The following is a 21565-nucleotide window of genomic DNA, read 5'->3' as shown; positions in this document are numbered from 1 at the left end:
AGATGTTTTAATTGAAACTTTACAAATTTAAACTTCATTTGATGCACATGATCTTGGTATCCACTAATTTACATTCTAGACCTAACATCTAGTCTGATTATTGTGATGTGATATTTCTTCTGTTTTTCTAGTTAGACCCTGTAGGATGAATAATTTCTCCAATATTGTTCTTAGTGTATTCTGAGAGTATTTTTGGCACTATCAGTGTGCTATTAAAATTCTGCAAAAGCACAAAATTGCTTATTAGAATATAAAGGATATATTTATCTTTAGATATATAAAGTAGAAATTATTCCTGCTTTTTTTTTTTCAGATCCACAAAATAAAAAATATGATATGGGCAAAGAGAGGTCACTTGTGTTAATGACCCCTGTCCATGTACCCTCTTATCTTCAGAGAACTCATTTAATCACATTTACCCCCACTTACAGTAATTTGTCTTCTTTTACTAGACAGAGTCTATAAATAGGAAATAATGACAAACTTAAACTAACACCTGGAGAATGCTTTGTACAGAGGCATTCTCTGTTTGAGACGAAAGGCAATCAAATTGATCATATGGTGATGCATAAATCTGTGATCTCTACAGGCTGTCTATGGGCACTTACTGCAAAATACCTTTTTTGTTGTTGTTGTTTTGTTTAAGTGCCCCTTTTCTACCTTATCCAAGTTTGTTCTTTTCTCCAGAAGAATCGAGTCTACTTTTCATTCCTCTCAATAAGTTCATATTACCATGGGTAAATCATTAGTGCTAATTAGACAAAATAATGCTCTTTTAAAAAAAGATAGAAAGAAATAACACATCTGTCATGAATTCCCTCCAGATCTCTTGAAATGAGACATTTTAAATATTTTATGCCGAACACAAAATATCTTGAGGAAATGGTTTCATATTCCATATCCCAAAGCAAAACCATCATTGTCAGAGAATAGCATTACTTAGAACCAATCCATTTTGAGTTATTTTAATCAAAATTTTCTCACATTTGAAATGTAGGTTCCATTGGCTATATATAAGAAAATTAGACTGTAAGACAAAAAAAAAAAAAAAATCTTAATAGAACTGGGTGAAAATGAAAGATATTTTTAATTTGAAGAGTTTCCCTTTATCAAGTAATAGAAAAGTGCTATATTTCAGCAGCTAAAGATAACTGTTAATTAAATGAACAAAATAAACTTTGGTTGAAGGTTGTTTTTTTTTTTTTTCCATTTCATGGAGGGGTATGTACACTCAGGATCTTGCACAAGTGCTCTACTTCTGAGTGGTCTCCCTAGGCCCAATGCTTCTATTCTTTTTTATTGGCATATCAGCAACACTTTACACCCATGGACCTCCCCCACATGCTATTCATAATGATCCCACTGTGGAGTCAGCATTTGGGCTGAGTCTTACCCATGGCAAGACATGTGTTCTACTGGGTGAGCCATCTTCCAGCCCTCAGCTTAGGCCTGGGTGAATTTTTTTTTTTGCCTCCAGGGTTATCGCTGGGGCTCAGTGCCTGCACTATAAATCCAATGGGTAGGGTGGAGGCCACCCTTCCCATTTAGTTGCCCTTGTTGTTGTTATTGTTATTGTTGCCATTGCTGCTGTTGCCACTGGATAGTACAGAGAGAAATGGAGAGAGGAGGGGAAGGCAGAGAGGGAGAGAGAAAGATAGACACCCACAGACCTGCTTCACCGCTCGTGAAATGACCCCCCTGCAGATGGGGAGCTGGGGGCTCCAACCAGAATCCCTAGCTTTGTGCCATGTGCACTCAGCCCCCTGCGCTACCATACGCCCCTCCCCTCCGTGAGATTCCTGTCCAGTGCAGTCATTTGTTTAGTTCATAGTGATCTTAGCCTCGTTATTGAATAATTATTGAACATTGTCATGCCTAAAAACAGATCTAGGAAGAGATTGGAACTGTTTGATTTTTCATAGGTATTTTGTTTCATTTAGAATAGTAATAATTGATACCGACTGGCATAGTAAGGTCTTTTCCTAACACATGGAAGAATTCTCAAGACTGTCCCATCTGTGGAAGAAAATAGTAAAATAAACTCATGTTGAGCAAGACTCACTCAGCCCTTTTTCAAACTTACTATCTCTTTTTGTTTCTTCTTTTAAATATTTATTTATTAATAACAGAGAGGAGAGAGAGAACGAGAGCACACCAGAGCATCACTCAGGCACAGGCAATGCTAGGGATTGAACTCAGGACCTCATACTTGTAAGTCCAGCAGTCTAGCCTCTGCACCACCCCCAGGTCTCAAAATACATTCTTGGTAGTGAATGTCTGAGTATCTAATAATTCTCTTCTCTGTGAAATAAAACATCTATCTTTTCTTTTTTAAAAAGTGTTTAATTATCATTATTTATTGGATAGAGACAGCTAGAAATCAAAAGGGAAAGGGTAATGGAGAAGGAGAGAGATAGAGAGCAAAACTGCTTTACCACTTGCAAAGCTTTCCCCATGCAGGGGGAGAGCAGAGGCTCAAACCTGGGTCCTTCTGCATTGTAACATATGCGCTCAACGAGGTGCCCCACCACCTAGCCCAGGACTAAGACATTTATTAAGACCCTTGAATATTCCTGGAGGCACTTCTAGTCTTGACCAAAACAAGTGTATTTAGGTTCAACCTTGTCAAGCACCAAAGGTAGAAAGTGGTGTCGATTCCGGTTCGAGCCCCTGACTCCCCACCTGCAGCGGAGTCGCTTCACAAGCAGAGAAGCAGGTCAGCAGATGCCTTTCTCTCCCCCTCTCTGTCTTCCCTTCCTCTCTCCATTTCTCTCTGTCCTATCCATCAACGATATCAATAACAACAACGATAACTACAACTATAAAACAACAAGGGCAACAAAAGGGAATAAATAAATAAATCTTAAAAAAAGAAAGAAAGAAAGTGACCACCAAGGATGGTTCTCAGCATCTGCTCCTGACTGTTTTGTAACTAGGTGAGTCAGGATCTTCCTCTTCCACAGTCTTAACTTACCTCTGTCCTGGTCCCTTTAAATGTGTGTTCCAAGCTCAGGCCACAGTACTGAAAGTTATGTTTCTGAGTTTATCTGGTAGCATCCGAGGAACATGGAGGAGTGAATAGTGTTTATTTTTCTTGCTGGAGCAGCATAACCTGAGTAAATCTTCAACCAGCTGCGACTCTCCCCACCCCACAGAAATCACCCATGGGAGTGCTCTTCACCTGGTACTCCCTGAAACTAAGTACTTGAGATAATACAAGAAAGGAAAGTTACTATCCCTTAACCAATATTTGCTACTTTGCCTATTTATGTTATTTTTATTCTGTTGAAATAAATAAGCTTTAATATACCTATAGGATTTCTTTTTTAAAAAAAAGAAAGAAAAGAAAAGAACCTTAGAACTCTTTTCTTTATTTCAGCCTACTCATAGATGTGTGAGAAAGCCACTACCTAGGAAAAGTTAAGAGACATGCCCACAATTCTGAGAAGTCATAAGATTCCAAAGGAAGGGTATAACAATATGTGGAATTTTTAATTATATTTGCTTTTCTTTTTTATTTTGTTATGTTATATATGTATATAATGTACATATACGTATGTACATACACAGCAAGGAGACAGAGAGGGACAGTGGAAGAGACCACAGCACTGAAGCTTCCATTAATAAGGAGAGGGCAAGACTCAGGTCTGGGTCCTGCACATTGCAAAACAGCACACTATCCAGGTGAGCTATTTTGCTGGCCTTTCCAGGTTTTTAAAAAATATTTATTTATTTATTCTCCTTTGTTGTTTTATTGTTATAGTTATTATTGTTGTCATTGCTGTTGGACAGGACAGAGAGAAATGGAAAGAGGAGGGGAAGACAGAGAAGGGGAGAGAAAGATAGACACCTGCAGACCTGCTTCACCGCCTGTGAATCGACTCCCCTGCAGGTGGGGAGCCGGGGGCTCGAACCGGGATCCTTACACCAGTCCTGGTGCTTTGTGCTACCTCCTTCCCAAGTTTTCTCTTGCCACAATTTTTTGAAGAAAAGTCTGTTACCAAAGACAAAACTGAATGTGTTTTGTAGGGGTGAGCAGAGAACCCCTTTATAATATCTCTATTTCTTAATATACATCATCTACCTTTGTTCATACCCAAGCTGGCTTTTTTTCCTTCCCACTTAAAGCTTAAGTGAAACAGCAGGAATTATTTCAATTACCAACAAGTAGAGAAAAATTTTTTTATTTATTTTATTTTTTCAGAGAGACAGAGAAAGAGAAACACCAGAGCACTGCCCACCTCTGGCTTATGGTGGTGCAGGGAATTGAGCCTGGGACTTTGGAGCCTCAAAGCATGAGAGTCTCTTTGCATAACCATTATGCTATCTACCCATGCCCTATTTTTAATTGTCTTTTTATTTTTTTATTTGAGAAAAAAATTAAGAGTTAGTACATTGAAGTGATTTTTTTTTTCCTGAGCTCTGAATCTCTTATTCTGTATAAAAGCTCACTTTAAAAATTGGGCTCACCTCCAATGAGCCCAAAGTTCCAGAAAGAAACCGCTACTACATATCCAAAACATTTTTTTCTATAACTGAAAGTTTGCTTATTTTTTTGTAGTATGTAAAGTGTGATGATATTTTAGAATTAGAGTTTAGAGTGAGAGTTGTAAATACAGCTTTTTTTTATTAATTAAGTGGTAGGAGAGGTTTTGGTTATACAGAAAGCTTTTTAAAGAGATGACTTTAGTCATTTAGTGGGGGTTGTATTGTCATGTGGAAAACTGAGAAATGTTATGCATATACAAACTATTGTATTTACTGTCAACTATAAAACATTAATCCCTCAAAGAAATTTTTTTTTATATTTTATTTATTTATTCCCTTTTGTTGTCCTTGTTGTTTTATTATTGTTGTTGTCGTCGTTGTTGGATAGGACAGAGAGAAATGGAGAGAGGAGGGGAAGACAGAGAGGGGGAGAGAAAGATAGACACCTGCAGACCTGCTTCACCGCCTGTGAAGCGACTCCCCTGCAGGTGGGGAGCCGGGGTTCGAACCGGGATCCTTATGCCGGTCCTTGTGCTTTGCGCCACCTGCGCTTAACCCGCTGCGCTACAGCCCGACTCCCCAAGAAATTTTTAAAAAGAGAGAGAGAGATGACTTATCATGGTCTGGGAGGTGGCGCAGTGGATAAGGCATTGGACACTGAAACATGATGTCTTGTACAAGACAGCAGCACAAGTGCCAGACTGATGTCTGGTTCTTTCTCTCTCTCCCCCTATCTTTCTCATAAATAAATAAAATAAAAATTAAAAAAAGAGATGAATTATCACTTAGAACAAGTTCTTAGCAGCATTGTAATTCTACTCTAATTCAATGTATCATCCAAAATTATTTTTTTGCATTTGGAATTTATCATTATTATTTTTTTAATTTATCTTTTATTTAAGAAAGGATAAATTAACAAAACCATAGGGTAGAAGGGGTACAATTCCACACAATTCCCACCACCCAATCTCCATATCCCATCCCCTCCCCTGATAGCTTTCCCATTCTCTATCCCTCTGGGAGCATGGACCCAGGGTCATTGTGGGTTGCAGAAGGTGGAAGGTCTGGCTTCTGTAACTGCTTCCCTGCTGAACATGGGCTTTGACTGGTTGGTCCATACTCCCAGTCTGCCTCTCTCTTTCCCTAGTAGGGTGGGTCTCTGGGAAAGCAGAGCTCCAGGACACATTGGTGGGGTCTTTAATCCAGGGAAGCCTGGCTGTCATCCTGATGGCATCTGGAACCTGGTGGCTGAAAAGAGAATTAACATACAAAGCCAAACAAATTGTTGAGCAATCATGGACCCAAAGGTTGGAATAGTGGAGAGAAAGTGTTGGGGGGGGTACTCATTGTAAACTCTAGTGTACTTCTGCTTTCAGGTATATATTTTGCACTTGTTTATAGATACGTGTGAACATATGCTCTCTCTCACAGAACCTGGTCTATATCTAGGTTTTGGGACTTTGTTAGAAAGTGATCCACCTGGGATGGAATTAGAGAATGCTATGAAAGGAAAGGTCTCACCCGAATAATGAAGCTGAAGGGTTGTCATTCCACACCTGAAGTCTCTGGACACAGTCTGAGCTGAAGCATGTTGAGGTGGCAATCGATGCGTTGATTAGGTTGCGATCAGCAGATGCAATATTATTTGATATAGATTGGGAGAGGCATGTGGAAAAGTGGGCCCTATCCTAAGGTTCCAGGACTGGGGAAAATATAGGCTCTCTAGTGGAGATGTGAGGTTCCTGCTGTCTTAGGGTTCAAAAAGACAATGGATAGTTATTGTTATCATCACATTATTTGGTAATTGGGTTAACTTTGAAAAGTCCTTTTGTTAGGGTTTGCTATATAGTATCCAGTATCTTGTAAATAGCTGTGCCACTGGTTGCTTCTTATCTACTTAGTCTAGGCTTTTGATAGAGTCCGCATATCAAATACACAGCCTATATATTAAGAAGACTCAGTCTGTGTTTTAAAAACTTCGAGACATGCAATTAATTTTCCCCCTCTCATATTAATTAACTAGTGAGTTATATGGCTACACTTTACTAGGAGTGTACATAAACACCATTCCCACCACCAAAAGACTGTGTCCCATCCCACCTACCCACCCCCACCCCCACCCCCCACCGGCCCAGGAAGCCGCATGTCCACCCTCCCCCTCACCACAGGGTTTTTACTTTGGTGCCCTACTTTCAATTTAGTCAGATCCTGCTTTTAGTTTCCCTTTCAGATCTTCTTTCTCAACTTCTGTTGATGAGTGGGATCATCCCATACTCATCTTTATCTTTCTGACTTAGCTCACTTAACATAATTCCTTCTCGCTCTGTCCAAGATGGGTCAGAGAAAGTGGGTTCATTGTTTTTGATAGCTGTATAGTATTCTATTGTGTATATATACCACAGCTTTCTCAGCCACTCATCTGTTGTTGGGCACCTGGGTTGCTTCCAGGTTTTGGCTATTATGAACTGTGCTGTTATGAACATAGGAGTACACACCTCTTTTTGGTTGGGTGTTATGGAGTCCTTGGGGTATAAGCCCAGGAGAGGAATTACTGGATCATATGGAAGGTCCATGTCTAGCCTTGTGAGAGTTTTCCAGACTGCTCTCCACAGAGGTTGGACCAATTTAATTCCCACCAGCAATGCAAAAGGGTTCCTCTGTCCCCACAGCCTCTCCAGCATTTGTTGCTGCCTTTTTAATGTATGCCATTCTTACAGGAGTGAGGTGGTATCTCAATGTCTTAATTTGCATTTCTCTGACAATCAGTGACCTGAAGCAGTTTTTCATATGTTTGTTAGCCTTTTGGATCTCCTTTGAGGTGAATGTTTTGTTCATATTCTCTGCCCATTTTTGGATGGGGTCATTTGCTTTTTTGGTGCTAAGTTTGCTGAGCTCTTTATATATTTTGGTGATTAGTTTCTTGTCTGATGTCTGGCATGTGAAGATCTCCCATTCTGTGAGGGGTCTCTCTGTTTGTTTAATAGTTTCTTTGGATGTGCAGAAGCTTTTCAATTTGATGTAGTCCCACTGGTTTGTTTCTGCTTTAGTCTTTCTTGCAATTGGGTTTATTTCATCAAAGATGTCCTTGAGGTGGGAAAGTGTTTTACCAATGTTTTCCTCTAAGTACTTGATTGTTTCTGGTCTAACAACCAGGTCTTTGATCCATTTGGAGTTGATTTTTGTTTCGGGAGAGATAAAGTGGTTCAGTTTCATTCTTCTGCATGTTACAACCCAGTTTTCCCAGCACCATTTATTGAAGAGAGCCTCCTTCTTCCATTTAATGCGTTGGGCCCCCTTATCAAAGATTAGATGTCCATAGCATTATTATTATTATTGATGTTCTAGGATCTTTTATTTCCTGGTTTTGAGAATTAAGAGGATAAGTATTACACTTACAGAGTGAAGGATTTCTGTAGTCTAAAGAGAAATCAGAGTATTAAATATCATATTTATTAAACCTCCCTGGTATGAGCATACAAACCCCACAGCTTCTGTTATAACTGTCTGAAGCCCTCAACTTATTCTCCTTGTATAATACATTATCTTCATGCAATCTATTAAATCCACAGGGTTTATATGCAAGAGAATTATGGTGGTTATCCTTTGTAGTTTTTTTTTTTTTTTTTTTTGCTTCTTTCTTTGTTTTAACAGAGCACTGCTCACCTCTGGTGGGCTGTAACACAGTGGGTTAAGCACAGGTGGCACAAAGCGCAAGGACCGGCATAAAGATCCTGGTTCCAGTCCCACCACACCCCCCACAACCCCCACCTGCAGGGGAGTCACTTCACAAGCAGTGAAGCAGGTTTGCGGGTGTCTTTCTCTCCCCCTCTCTGTCTTTCCCTCCTGTCTCCATTTCTCTCTGTCCTATCCAACAATGATGACATCAATAACAACAACAATAATAACTACGACAATAAAACAAGGGCAACAAAAGAGAATAAATATTTATAAAAATATATATATATAAGAACTTTGTCTTTACTCTTTTTTTTCTCCAATGATTGAATAACCCTTTACAGTAACTGATTTTCTCAAGTCATCCCCATTAAAACTTGAAAAATAGGAATCTTGTCAGTCAGATGAAGAAGAGCTATTCCCAGATAATAAGTAGGTCTTCCTAGTTTTTTCACAGCTGGCATGTTCTAAGATAGTGTGAGAACCATACCTTTTGTGTAAGAATCGTACCCTTTATTTGTTGAGTTTCATCACCTTTTAAAAGATTTTTAAATGATTTACTTTATTTGTGTTTGGTAGTTTGTTGATGCATGCATAGTTCTAAGAAGCATGATTATCTGCTCTCACAGACTAGTGTTTAGTTTCCTTCCTTCCTTCCTTCCTTCCTTCCTTCCTTCCTTCCTTCCTGTCTCTTCAGTAGCAGTAGTAAAGGAAAATCAGAGCTAAGAAGGGACAAGTTTAGTGTATTTTAAAAATGCAAATTATTGTGACTTTTCAAATTACAGTCCCATCAACTTAATTTAGATACTTTAGAGGGTACCTGTTATCGAAAATCATTATTCAAACCTTTGAGAATCACACATTTCTGTCTAATTATTAGCTTGCTTTTGTGAATGTCAAATTATAGGCCAATTCAGTTTCCACCATGGCAGATCGACAGACTTGTTAGATTGAGTAGAGGTGATGTCTGCATTATATATTGACTCTAGTAAAGCTATCCATTGTCTCTTTCATGGTCTGATGATCAATAAGGAGGGAACTGAATGAATGATAAGACAAGAAGGGAAGACTAAGATAAGCTGGTCTTAGCAAATATAATGATGGAGTAGAACACATACATAGTAAAATGAAGTTGATTTATATATCATGCTATTTACTTTTTCTAAAACTAATAACATATATAAAATATATATGTAGACATATGTATTTTAAATGATTTAATTCAAATGTACATTTTTCTCTATGAATCTGGTATTAATGGAAAGTTAGTGATTTGTCCCTTTCTGTGTTGCTTTTTTTTTTTAACTTTTCCTTCTATCACCTTTTTTTTTTTCCTATGTTGTTTTTTAATAGCATCCTAGCCCCATTATTTTGTTGACCTTATATAGGTGGATAGGAACTATTCAGTACTTCACTTTTAAAGATCATAGTCCTTTATACTTTATAAATAAAATAGCATTGACTCAACACAATATCTTAAAACCACTCTAATTAGGCTAACTTTTTCTCATCAAAAAGTAGCACTGAATTTATAAAATAAAAAGAATAACAGAATAAATACACTCAGCACTAGATATTATTCCTTAGTTTTCCATAAAAGTAAGTATACAATCATGCACGTTATGATTTTGTTATTTTTGCTTGTCCTTCATCATCCAAACTTGATCTTTTTGAAAAGATGACTAAGAATGATATTTTGTTTTTGTCATTCCAAAAAGTCAGGATGTCTACCTTTAATTGTACAAAAACTTTGTTGTCCATCTGCCTATATATTGGCTCAATGAATGAATGACTGTCACTAGCTAAACGATGACTTGACTTTCCAAATACATCCTTCTTAAAATTAACTTCTTTTATTGAGATATCAGAGCACTACTCCATCATGCAGTGCTGAGTATATAACCTAAGATCTCACATATGCAAGGTCTGCACTACCTACTGCTAAACCACCTCACTAGTTCCCCCCCCCCCAATTTTTTTCAGGGACAGGGAGAAACACTTGTGCTGTGTAATATTCCATATATATATATGTATGTATGTGTGCTTGAACCTTGTCTGTACACATGGAAGGTCACATGCCCTCCCCCCATATAAGCTAATCTTTTATTTTTACTTTAGTTATTTATTTGCCTCCAGGGTTATCGCCAGCACTACAAAGCCACTACTCCTTTTGGCCTTTTTTTCCCATTTTTGTATTAGATAGGACAGAGAGAAATTGAAAGAGGAGGGAAGGATAGACAGGAAGAGAGAAAGATAGATACCTGCAGACCCGCTTCGCCCACTTTGTGGGGAGCCTGCAGGTGGGAAGCTAGGGTCTGGAACCAGAATCTTTGAGTGGGTCCTTGTACTTCTCACTTTGCGCACTTAACCCAGTGTGCCACTGCCTGACCCCCACTTTATTGATTTTTTTTATATTTGATAAGACAAAGAGAAATTGAGAAGGGTGGGGAAGACAGAGAAAGAGAAAGAGAGACATCTACAGCTTTACCTCCTGTGAAGCTTAGCCCTTCCAGATGAGGACTGGAAACCTGAACCTGGGTCCTTGTTCATGAGAATGTGTGTGCTCAATGAAGTGCACCATCACCCGGGCCTCAATATATTCTTTTGTACTATGACACCAGGGAATGAACCCAGATCTCTTTATATATGTAATAGCACCGCTGAGCAGATGCCGCAGACCAGTTTTTTTTTTTTTCATTCCTTGTGAGACAGAGTGAGAGAAACAGAGAAAAGGAGAGATGATGCTCCCATGTGGTGTCAAGGTGTCCTCCATGGAAGATGTGTTCTACCAGTGAGCTATATCAAAAATATATTGTGAGCAGTCCTTAAGAATAGATATCTTTCAAGAGATTTGGGGGGATGATATCATTTACCAACCTCTCCATCTGTCCCTGCAAACACTATTTTTTGTTTGTTTCTTTCTACACATTAAGTAATACCATGTCAAAAATTATCTTTCAGCATATGAACAGTTTTATTTTGGGGATATCTTTTCTATCTCACTGATGTATACATCTGTCTTATGCCAGTATCATACTATTTTGATAATTATAGATTTGTAATAAATTGGAAATCAAGAAATGTGGTACCTCCAGCTTTGTTCTATATTTTCAGTTTAATGCCGTGGCCACTCAGAGTCTTTTGATGCTCTAGATTTTAGGGATCTTTGCTCTTTTTCTGGAAAAAAAAAGATTTTTTTTTTTAACCGGAGCACTGATCAACTCTGGTTTATGGTGGTGCAGGGGACTGAAGCTGGGGCTTCGAAGCCTCAGGCATGACAGTCTGTTTGCATAACCATTATGATATCTAGTCCTGCTCTGCCTTTGGAATTTTGATAGAGATTATATTCAATTTGTACATTGCTTTGGGTTGTATGGATGTTTTAACAACAGTAATTTTTCCATTCTTTTTTTAAATTTTTTAAAATATTTATTTATTCCCTTTTGTTGCCCTTGTTGTTTTATTGTTGTAGTTATTGATGTCGTCGTTGTTGGATAGGACAGAGAGAAATGGAGAGAAGAGGGGAAGACAAGAGACGGGGAGAGATAGACACCTGCAGACCTGCTTCACCCCTTGTGAAGCGACTCCCCTGTAGGTGGGGAGCCGTCTTTCCACCCATCCTTGTGCTTTGCACTACATGAGCCTAACTCGCTGCGCTACCACCGGACTCCCAGTTTTTCCAATCTTTGACTGCATAATATTGCTCCATTCATTTACTTTCAATTGATTTTGTCATTGCCTCACAGTTTTTAGTAGGTAGGTCTTTCGCCTTCCTTATTAAATTTATGCCAGTTAGTAGTGGATCCATTAGAGGTTAGTATGCAAGGACCCAGTTTCAAGACCCCACTTCTTAACTGCAGGTGTACGGGCAGCTTCCTGATTGGTGAAGCAGTGTTGCAACAGTCTGCTTCACTCCCTATCTCCCCCTTCTATCTCAGTTACTCTTTGTCTCTATCCAGTAAATGAACAAAATATTTTTAAAATATGCCTAGATATTTTCTTTGATGCTATTGTAAATGAAATTGATTCCTTAAATTCTTTTCCTGATAGATTTCTTTTTGTGGACAAGTTTAAATATCATAGGGTTAAATATCTTAAGGAGAGGTTAGGATGGTGAGTTACTACCCATCCCTTGGCAAGAGGATAATGGGGAAGAAATATTGTCATAGAGAGATGTGATAAACACAGATCCCAGTCCAGCCACACATCTCAGGCTGGGCAGTGGTGCACCAGGTTGAAGATACACATTACTAACCACACATAACCCAACCCAGGAATTGTTTTGTGTGTTTGTTTGTTTGCCATCAGACTTATCACTGGGGCTCTATTACTGGCACTGCAAATCTACCACTCCCAAAGGCCATTTATATTCTTTATTTCTTCCTTTCTTCTTTTTTTTTTTCTATTTTATTTGATAAGACAGAGAGAAACTGAGAGGGGAGAGAGAGATAGAGAGGGAAAGAGAAAGACAGACACCTGCAGACCTGCTTAAGCACTCACCAAGCTTCTCCTCTGCAGGTGAAGAGAGGGGGCTCAAACTGGGGTTCCTGTGCATGGTGTGCCTTCAACAGGTGCACCACCATCTGGCCCCTCCCAGGAGATTTTAGAAGAAGATACAAGGGGGCCAGGTGGTGTCGCACCTGGTTGAACATAAATGTTACAAAGCGCAAGGACCGGGGTTCAAGCCCCCAGTCCCCACTTGCAGGGTAAAAGCTTGGCAAGTGGTGAAGCAGTACTGCAGCTGTCTCTCTGTCTCTCTGCTTCTCTGTCACCCCTTTCCTCTCTTGATTTTTGGCTGTGTCCATCCAATAAACAAATAAAGATAATTTTTTAAAGAAAAGTAGGCACAGGGTGAGGAAAAGGGATGGTTTGAGAGTCAGAAACCTCCATTCTCAATTGTACAGTACAACAAAATTTCATATAAAGGATTGAAATGCAAAATGATGACTTTGCTGCATCAGGAAGCATACTGCATTATTTTATTAGTATATAAAAGTGGAAACATTTTCATATATTGATTTTTGTGCCCTGCACCCTTATTGAATTTATTTACTGAAGATTATTTCCAACTGTTATGTGTGTAGTCTTTTTTTTTTCTATGTAGTATGTCAAGTCATCAAAAAATAGAGGCAGTTTTACATCTTTTGAAATTTTTTTTTTTTTTTTTACCAGAGTACTACTCAGCTCTGGCTCCTGGTGATGCTGGGGGACTTCCGGAGCCTCAGGCATGAGAGTCTCTTCATAACCATTATGCTGTCAACCTCCAGAGCTTTACATCTTTTATTCTAATCTAAATGCTCTTTCCTTCCTTCCCTCCCTCCCTCCCTCCCTTCTTTCTTTCTTTCTTTCTTTCTTTCTTATTTTCTTTTTTTCTTTCTTATTTTCTTTCTTTCTCTTTTCTTTTTCTTGCCTACTTGCTCTGACTAGGACCTACAGTGACACTGAAGAAGAAAATAAATAGGTATCCTGTGCTGTCCCTGACCTTAGAAGAAGACGTTTCACTATTTCACCATGGTGCATGCTGTTATCTGTGGGGTTGTCATATATGACCTTGAAGTATCTTCCATCTGTGTCCAGTTTACTGAGAGGTCTCAAAAATAATCTAAATGCCTAGCACTATTTTGGTCACTGTAAGGAGTTGTAGATATATAAAAATGGTAGGCATTATCCATTACGAGGAGTCTACAATTTAAGGGAAATGTTGATTTTGATTTTTAAATCTATTAAGCTACCAGGAGGCAGAAGAATGAATAGGTCATTGAGAAGAGAACTAGAGCAAAGGCAAAAAGGACTTGTTCCAACCTAATGGAGAAAAACAGAAGAAAGAGAAAAAAAATGATGAGAAGCCACTTAAAGGAGAGACACCTCATGCCCTAGGAGGTAAAGAGAAACAACTAAGTAATATTAAAACATGTACACTGTCAGAACTTTTTCACGTCTGAAGTTCATCACCACAAACTGATAAGACTCACTCTCATAACTCATTACTTTTGGCATTGCCTCACAGTAATGAATTAGAGATGAATTAGTATGAATTAGAGAGTATGTCATTTACAAACCCATCTCTGAACTCTAAAGAAATAAAAATTCAAACTCCCTTTTATGGACCACACATTGTACCACATTTGTTGTATTTACAGCTCATGAATAAAATTGAAGACTTTGGTCTATTGTGTATCGAGAATCCACATGTGTAGCTTAGCAGCATTTACTTCTCTGTCTGGTCTTCTGAGCTCCATCTTCCTTAAAGATGGAGCTTTAAGGTAGTTTCCTGAGCTGTGAATTTTGAACCAAATTTGAAGAGTCAAGATACGCTTTATTAAGTGGGCACTCGAGGAAGCAGGTGGAATGTGGCAATCACAAAGGTATAGAAGTGTTAATAAGGGGAAATTAATTGTATTGATTTAGTTAGTTGCCTGTCATTTGTTAAAAATGACGTAGTCATTTTAAAATGTGTTGAAATTAATTTGTTAAAATTACATAGTCAACTGTAGAATGATATTTTAACACAAATTGAATCATAAATTTCCATTCTTCTACCAGAGGATCCTGAAGAAGGGTCTTAGACTCTATGTTCCTATAATAAAGGCTGTAACAATATTTTGATCATTTAGTGAATTTATAAACATTGACCTAAGCACTTCTTCTTCTAGTGTTTGCCCTTCTTCCGTAGCCAGTCAACAGCGTCAGGTTGAAAGCTGTCAGGAGCTGCTTGTTGCTGGCTTTGAAAGTGACTGGGATCCATGTGGATTCAGTCGGCTAGGAAGGATCGTCAGTTTCCCCAATGAATGGGTACTCATGGGATGCACCACGAGAAGGTCGATCCAATGCAACCCACCTAAGCACTAAGGGCTCTCTATACACTGTATGAATTTTTTTCTTCTTTGACAAGGTCCATGGTATAAAATGTGCACCTGTTTCTCATGATCAACCCTTTTTTTATTTTAATAATTGTGACTGATTTATTTCTCACTATCAAAGTGAGCAATATACCTTCCATAATTCCACCCTTTATGTGAAAGAACTATGTATACACTGAATAAGATCTAGGTGCAAAAGGCCCATGCATCTACATTTATTCAAATGAAGACTGAGTCTTTAAAAATACCCAGCCAGGTATCTTGTGCAGTCTTCTATCAGGATTGTATCTCCCTTTCAGTTTGTATGACATTACCTATTTTGAATAGAATAAAGACTCATTGTTACTGTCGGACCTGTTTTCAAACTAAATATTCATCCAATCCTTTGTGGCTGCCATTTTTATCAGGCATTCAGAGCAGCTTCCTTTTGCTGATCTGCCATTTTCCAACAAATCACTGTTGCACTTGTATGATTTCTAGTGAGACAAGCTTAGACCTGACTGCCTTTCTCTCAGTAAAAGAGAAAAGAAACGTCTCTGGTGCCTCTGCTGCAGAGAAAGTTGATTCATGTGTAAATTATCATTTGGCCTTTATTTGCTTGGCCTGTGGAGAGTACACATGCAGATAAAAGACTCTGTGGGTCAGGGCTCAGTATGCGCAGGTTTCTCCGGTGGCTACATTGACAGCATTAGAATTGTTGTCTCAGATTATCAGACATGCTATGATGGCTTATCATTATTTATTTGCAGTTTTCTGTGTAAAATAAACCCTAACAGGGAAGATGTGTCTATAGTCATATCACATTGTGTATCTGACCCCTATTTGTCCTATCTACTCAGACTCTAAATAGTAGAAATTGGTTTGTGTTTTCTTGAAGTTAAGACTGTCATCCTTATGTGGCTTCCATCAATGTTTCTAGCTCCAGTCTATCTTCTTTTCTTTCTCCTACCGTGTCTATTTGTTTCTTCAAATTTGCTTGTTGTGAACTATGGATAATATCTTATCCAGTAAATATCCCATTTATCAGTGTATATTCTATTAATCAATGTAGATGTAAAATGTTGTCTGGGGCATGTGTGTGAGTATGTATGGCACTGCTGAAATTAATAGTTATTTAAGTTACAAAATCAGTTATCTGAAACAGTTTCATTTAAAGTAAAATTATATGTAGGCATTATTTTAAAAAGGTATTTTTAAGTATATTACATCAACCCTCTAGGTGTATAGCTAAATCAGAATTTTTAAGATAAATCCATATATATATATATATATATATATATATATATATATGTATACACACACACACACACAACACTAAGAAGTTCTTTATTAAAACCCGCAATAACACAATGCCTTCAGACTTGTATTTTGAAGGTCATATTATGTGTATCATAAGGCTATAACTGACATATCTATTTAATGCAACTTTTATGTATTTGTATAAGTCATATTATTCATGTACAGTAACATGATTCACATCATTCTGAAATATGTTAGAAATGAGAATATTTTATAACACTTTGCTAAGCTTTTATTTATTACAACACTGTTGATTCATGATTCCTTTGTTAAGCTCTCCTGTTATCATAATAAAATTATAATACATAAGTTTTATACAGTGCAGTTAGTATTATAAAGCACTACTTTCCTGTCTTTCAAAAAGTTCTCTTTGCATTCTTGGTCCATGCTCTCAGAGGGGGAAAAATGTTAGAAGATGACTAGAGGCCTCTAAACTCCATTTCCATCAGGACCAAACAGAGAGGAAAAAAGAAAAGACATTTGGAAGTAGTAAAAGGTGTAGCTGTGACTTAAAATGAAAGAGAAGGGGGAGTCGGGTGGTAGCAGCAGGTTAAGCACACATGGCACGAAGCACAAGGACCAGTGCAAGGACCGGCACAAGGATTGGTGTAAGATTCCTGGTTCGAGGCCCCAGCTCCCCACCTGTAGGGGATTCGCTTCACAAGTGGTGAAGCAGGTCTGCAGGTGTCTTTCTCTTCCCGTCTTCTCCTCCTCTCTTGATTTCACTCTGTCCTATCCAACAACGACATCAGTAACAACAACAAAACAAGGGCAACAAAAAGGAATAAATAAATAAATATTTAAAAAAAAATGGAAGAGAAGGTAGAACCATAGAAAAAATGGGGGGGGGGAATATAGAGAGATAGATAAATAGTTATAGATATAATAGTAATCCCGTCTCTTTGCTATTGGAGAAACTATGACAATATTTCCTTTTCCTTGGATAAAAAGATACAGTTTTTCATTACAACATCTAATATTTCACTAGGAAAAAGTGGCTCATAAGTAATGTACCATATGAAATCATCTTCACTGTCACATCAAAGTCTGGATTGTAAGGCGATTGACCCCTTCTCTGTACTCTCACTTTGCTCTACCTCCCACCACTAAAACCCAGCTGAGATCTATCTGGGAGGAGAACTGTCTCCACTCTATTGTCATAAATGCTCTGAGATACTTTCCTGCACAGTCCTTCCCACAGCATTCTCGACAGTCTTCATGGAACAGGGTAGAGATAAGTAGATAATCAGCCTTCTTGTCCCTCGTTCCTGACCAGTTAAAATTGCTTCTTTTCTCATTTTCTACTGATTTTCTTTCTTATTTTGTCCTAGGCTGAAGCAATTCACTGAATTTAGCCCAAATGGAAAAAGGAAAAACCAGAGGAAACCTTCAGGGAGCTTTCCTTCAGGGGAAAGGGAATACTAGATCAGTAACCTTACCCTTAGTCCCAAAGAGCAACTTGATAGAAAAGTTCCTATTTTTGGCCTGTAAAAACAGTTTATTTTATCACTTGATTGACTGCAGCTGTTTATAGTTTGATTTCATCCAGGAAAGGGACAGGAGGAAGCACACTTGAGGAAAATAGAGACTGGCTGACAGAATAAAACCAGTGTGGGTAAAACTGAAAAAAAGATAGTTATCTATAGCCAACGTATTTAATCCTATCTCTTTACCCAGTGATGCACTCAGGAGGCTTGGGAAAGAGACATAATTATATTGGGAATCATCCCCAGGCCCCTGACACACAATATTATGAGGAAGTCATAATTTTGTTTATACACTTGTATAATTTATCTCTGACTGAGGACAGTTAGGTATGTGTAATTCATTTCATGTGTATGGTATGCAACATACGAACATACACTTGAGTATAAGTATCAACACTTGTGGCAATTTTCCTAAGAATATATCATATGCATCTGTGTTGAGATAGGCATGCTGTAATTATGACAATTAAAGACATTCAAAGGTAGCAAACAGATTTGTTTTTATATATAATAATTTATTTACCCTGGTAGCTGAACTCACTGCAGTAGCTCCTTTTTAGTTTACTTTTATTCATGGTGGGATAATGTGTTTTAATTAAACCCTTTTGTCTATAGGGACTAGAAACCCACTCAGTTAACTGAATTGAGTTTATAGTTTGTCTCCTAAGGACAAATCTTACAGAAAAATGTCCGAACTAAACTGTATACTGAAATTTTAATTTAATGCATTTTAACTTTATAAGTTTGTTCCATGTGAATTGGATTACAGTTTGGGTTATTGTGAGGACATTTATTTGTGATTGAAACATCATTTACAGTCATTGCTATACAAACCAGCAACTCCTTTTTAAAAAATATTTTTAAGATTTTTTAAATATTTATTCCCTTTTGTTGCCCTTGTTTTATTGTTGTAGTTATTGTTGTTGTTGATGATGTCATTGTTGTTGGATAGGACAGAGAGAAATGGAGAGAGGAGGGGAAGACAGAGAGGAGGAAAGAAAGATAGACACCTGCAGACCTGCTTCACCGCTTGTGAAGTGACTCGCCGGCAGGTGGGGAGCTGGGGGCTCGAATCAGGATCCTTTTGCCGGTGCTTTGCACCGCCTGCGCTTAACCTACCACCCAACTCCCAACACCTTTTTTTTTAAATATTTTATTTTATTTATTTATTTATTCCCTTTTGTTGCCCTTGTTGTTTTATTGTTGTAGTTATTATTGATGTCATTGTTGTTGGATAGGACAGAGAGAAATGGAGAGAGGAGGGGAAGACAGAGAGGGGGAGAGAAAGACAGACACCTGCAGACTTGCTTCACCGCCTGTGAAGGGACCTGCCTGCAGGTGGGGAGCCGGGGGCTCGAACTGGGATCCTGACGCCGGTCCTTAAGCTTAGCGCCACCTGCGCTTAACCCGTTGTGCTACAGCCCGACTCCCTCCTTTTTTTTTTAAAGTGATTGAATAATGGTTTACAAGATTACAAGATAATAGTTCCATGTCACAGTCACTACCAAAGACCTGTGCCCCCCACCCTCCCAATCCTAACCACCATAATTCTTGCAAAGTCTTAGAGTCCCTGTCTTTACTTATTCTGGGTGTTTTCACTTTTTGCAAGTTCATGTGTAAAACAGCTACTCTTTCCATTTACCATGAGACATATGACAGTTCTGTGAGGAAAATTTCTGTTTCTCCTTAATCCCTTAACACTATTACTCACTACATCCTGACCAACTTCTTCTCATATTTTTCTGTCCACTCAAGATTTTGGCAAATGCTTGGCCTTCATATGTCTCCATTATTAACTTTATTTCAGCTGCCATTCTCCAGCAATGATTTGATCCTTTTCATTAAAATATTCAATAAACATACTGAAGAAATATTGTTTTTACAAGATTAGTTGTCTCGGGTAGTTTCATATCTCTTCAAAATACTGGTTAGCGGGGAGTCAGGCTGTAGTGCAGCAGGTTAAGCGCAGCTGGCGCAAGGATGGCAGAAGGATCCCCGTTCGAGCCTCCTTCTCCCAGTTCGAGCCTCCGGCTCCCCACCTGCAGGGGAGTCGCTTCACAGATGATAAAGGTCTGCAGGTGTCTATCATTCTCTCCCCCTCTCTGTCTTCCCCTCCTCTCTCCATTTCTCTCTGTCCTATCCAACAATGACCACATCAATAACAACAACAATAATAAATGCAACAATAAAAACAAGGGCAACAAAAGAGAAAAATAAATAAATATTTAATATGTATATGTATGTATGTATGTGTGTATATTATATATATATATATATTGGTTAGCACACCTCATCTAACATCAAAGTGCCATCACCTTCCACTGAGGACAATGAACTTCCTGCCCCTCTTAAATGTTTTTCCATGCTATCTTTTAGTATGACCCAGTTCTGCTATATAGACCAAGGGTCAATTAATGGTTTATCTTGTCTTTTACCTTGCTTTTTCTTTTTCTTCTTCTTTAGTTTCACATCTAAGTAAAATCGAGTATTTGTCCTTCTCCTTCTTACTTATTTCATTTGGCACGATCACCTCCAAATCATCCATCCTGCAGCAGAAAACAAGATCTGTTTTCTTACAGTTGAGTAGTATTTCATGGTGTATATACCACACCTTCCTTAGCCATTTCTCTGTCATTGTGTGCTTGGGTTTTTCTAAGTCATATATGCATATAGTGGTACAGTGAGCAGGGTGTGCATACATCTCTCTAGATATGTTTGTTTATTTTTCTTCCCACAACCCGATCTCCAAATCCCATCCCCTCCCCTGATAGCTTTCCCATTCTCTATCTCTCTGGGAGTATGGATCCAGGGTCGTTGTGGGTGCAGAAGGTGGGAGGTCTGGCTTCTGTAATTGCTTCCCCGCTGAACATGGTCACACATGCCCATAAACCAGGGAAAATATATATATACCTGAAAGCAGAAGTACACAAGAGTGCAGGGAGTAGCCCCCCAACACTTTTCCTTATTTTCTGATGTGGTTACTTGTTGACGATTTTCATGAGTTATTGAAGTATCTTGGTTACTAGCCATTTTTCTGATACATCGTATGTGAGTATCCCATTCAGTAAGCTGTCTTTCTGTTTTGGTGACAATTTTTTTTTTTGCCGGGCAGAAGCTTTTCAGTTTGATGTAATTCTATTCATGACTATCCCTACTACCCAGTTCTTCAGTATTCATTTAGTGTTCTAAAATCAGAGGATTTACTGTTTCTGCCAGTCAGCGGGCCTCTAACACTTTAATATATATAGTTTACTTTTTCCATGTACAGAATGATAGTGATGAATGTGAGCTGCAGTCAGATTGCTAAGTTCAAATCCTGCCTCTCTATGTTGCTCCTTGGATAACTCAACAAGTAATTTAACCCTTGAAAACTAGTAGTTTGGGGTTGGGTGGTGGCACACCTGGTTCAGTGCACGTGTTACAGTGCACAAGGACCCAGGTTCAAGCCCCAGGCCCCCACCTGCAGGGGGAAAGCTTCTCAAGTGGTGAAGCAGGTCTGCAGGTGTCTCTCTGTCTCTCTCCCTCTCTATCACCCCCATCCCTATCAATTTCTGGCTGTCTCTATCCAAATAAATAAATAAATAAATAAAAAGACTTAAAAAATTTTAAAAAGATAAACATTAAAAAATTTAAAAAAAGAAAACTGTAGTTTGTCATTCAAAAAGGGGAACAACAATAAGGCTTCTGTATTATGATAATTCAATACAGTGGTGCATCTGAAGCATGGTGAGGGTGTAGTAAATGTTTTCTGTAAAA

General features: G+C 38.4%; 1 protein-coding gene across 5 annotated transcripts in view; it reads left to right on the top strand.

Moving 5' to 3' along the window:
- Window positions 1-21565, top strand: part of ARB2A (ARB2 cotranscriptional regulator A) — a 439389-nt gene that overhangs the window by 371483 nt on the left and 46341 nt on the right. The window contains exon 11 of one of the 5 annotated variants that reach the window (XM_060201168.1): window positions 17654-17675. The exons of 2 other annotated variants lie outside the window; for them this stretch is intronic. In XM_060201168.1, the coding sequence (XP_060057151.1) occupies window positions 17654-17658 (5 nt within the window). In that variant the 3' untranslated portion in view covers window positions 17659-17675. Of the gene's footprint in view, window positions 1-13335; window positions 13856-13891; window positions 14168-17653; window positions 17676-21565 lie in introns of those variants that run through there. 2 more of the 5 variants (XM_060201167.1, XM_060201166.1) reach the window with 2 other exon arrangements.

Source organism: Erinaceus europaeus, chromosome 11 (assembly GCF_950295315.1).
Source record: "Erinaceus europaeus chromosome 11, mEriEur2.1, whole genome shotgun sequence".
Taxonomy (NCBI): domain Eukaryota; kingdom Metazoa; phylum Chordata; class Mammalia; order Eulipotyphla; family Erinaceidae; genus Erinaceus; species Erinaceus europaeus.
The sequence above is the reverse complement of the archived record's forward strand: the minus strand, read 5'-3'. Positions and strand labels throughout refer to the sequence as shown.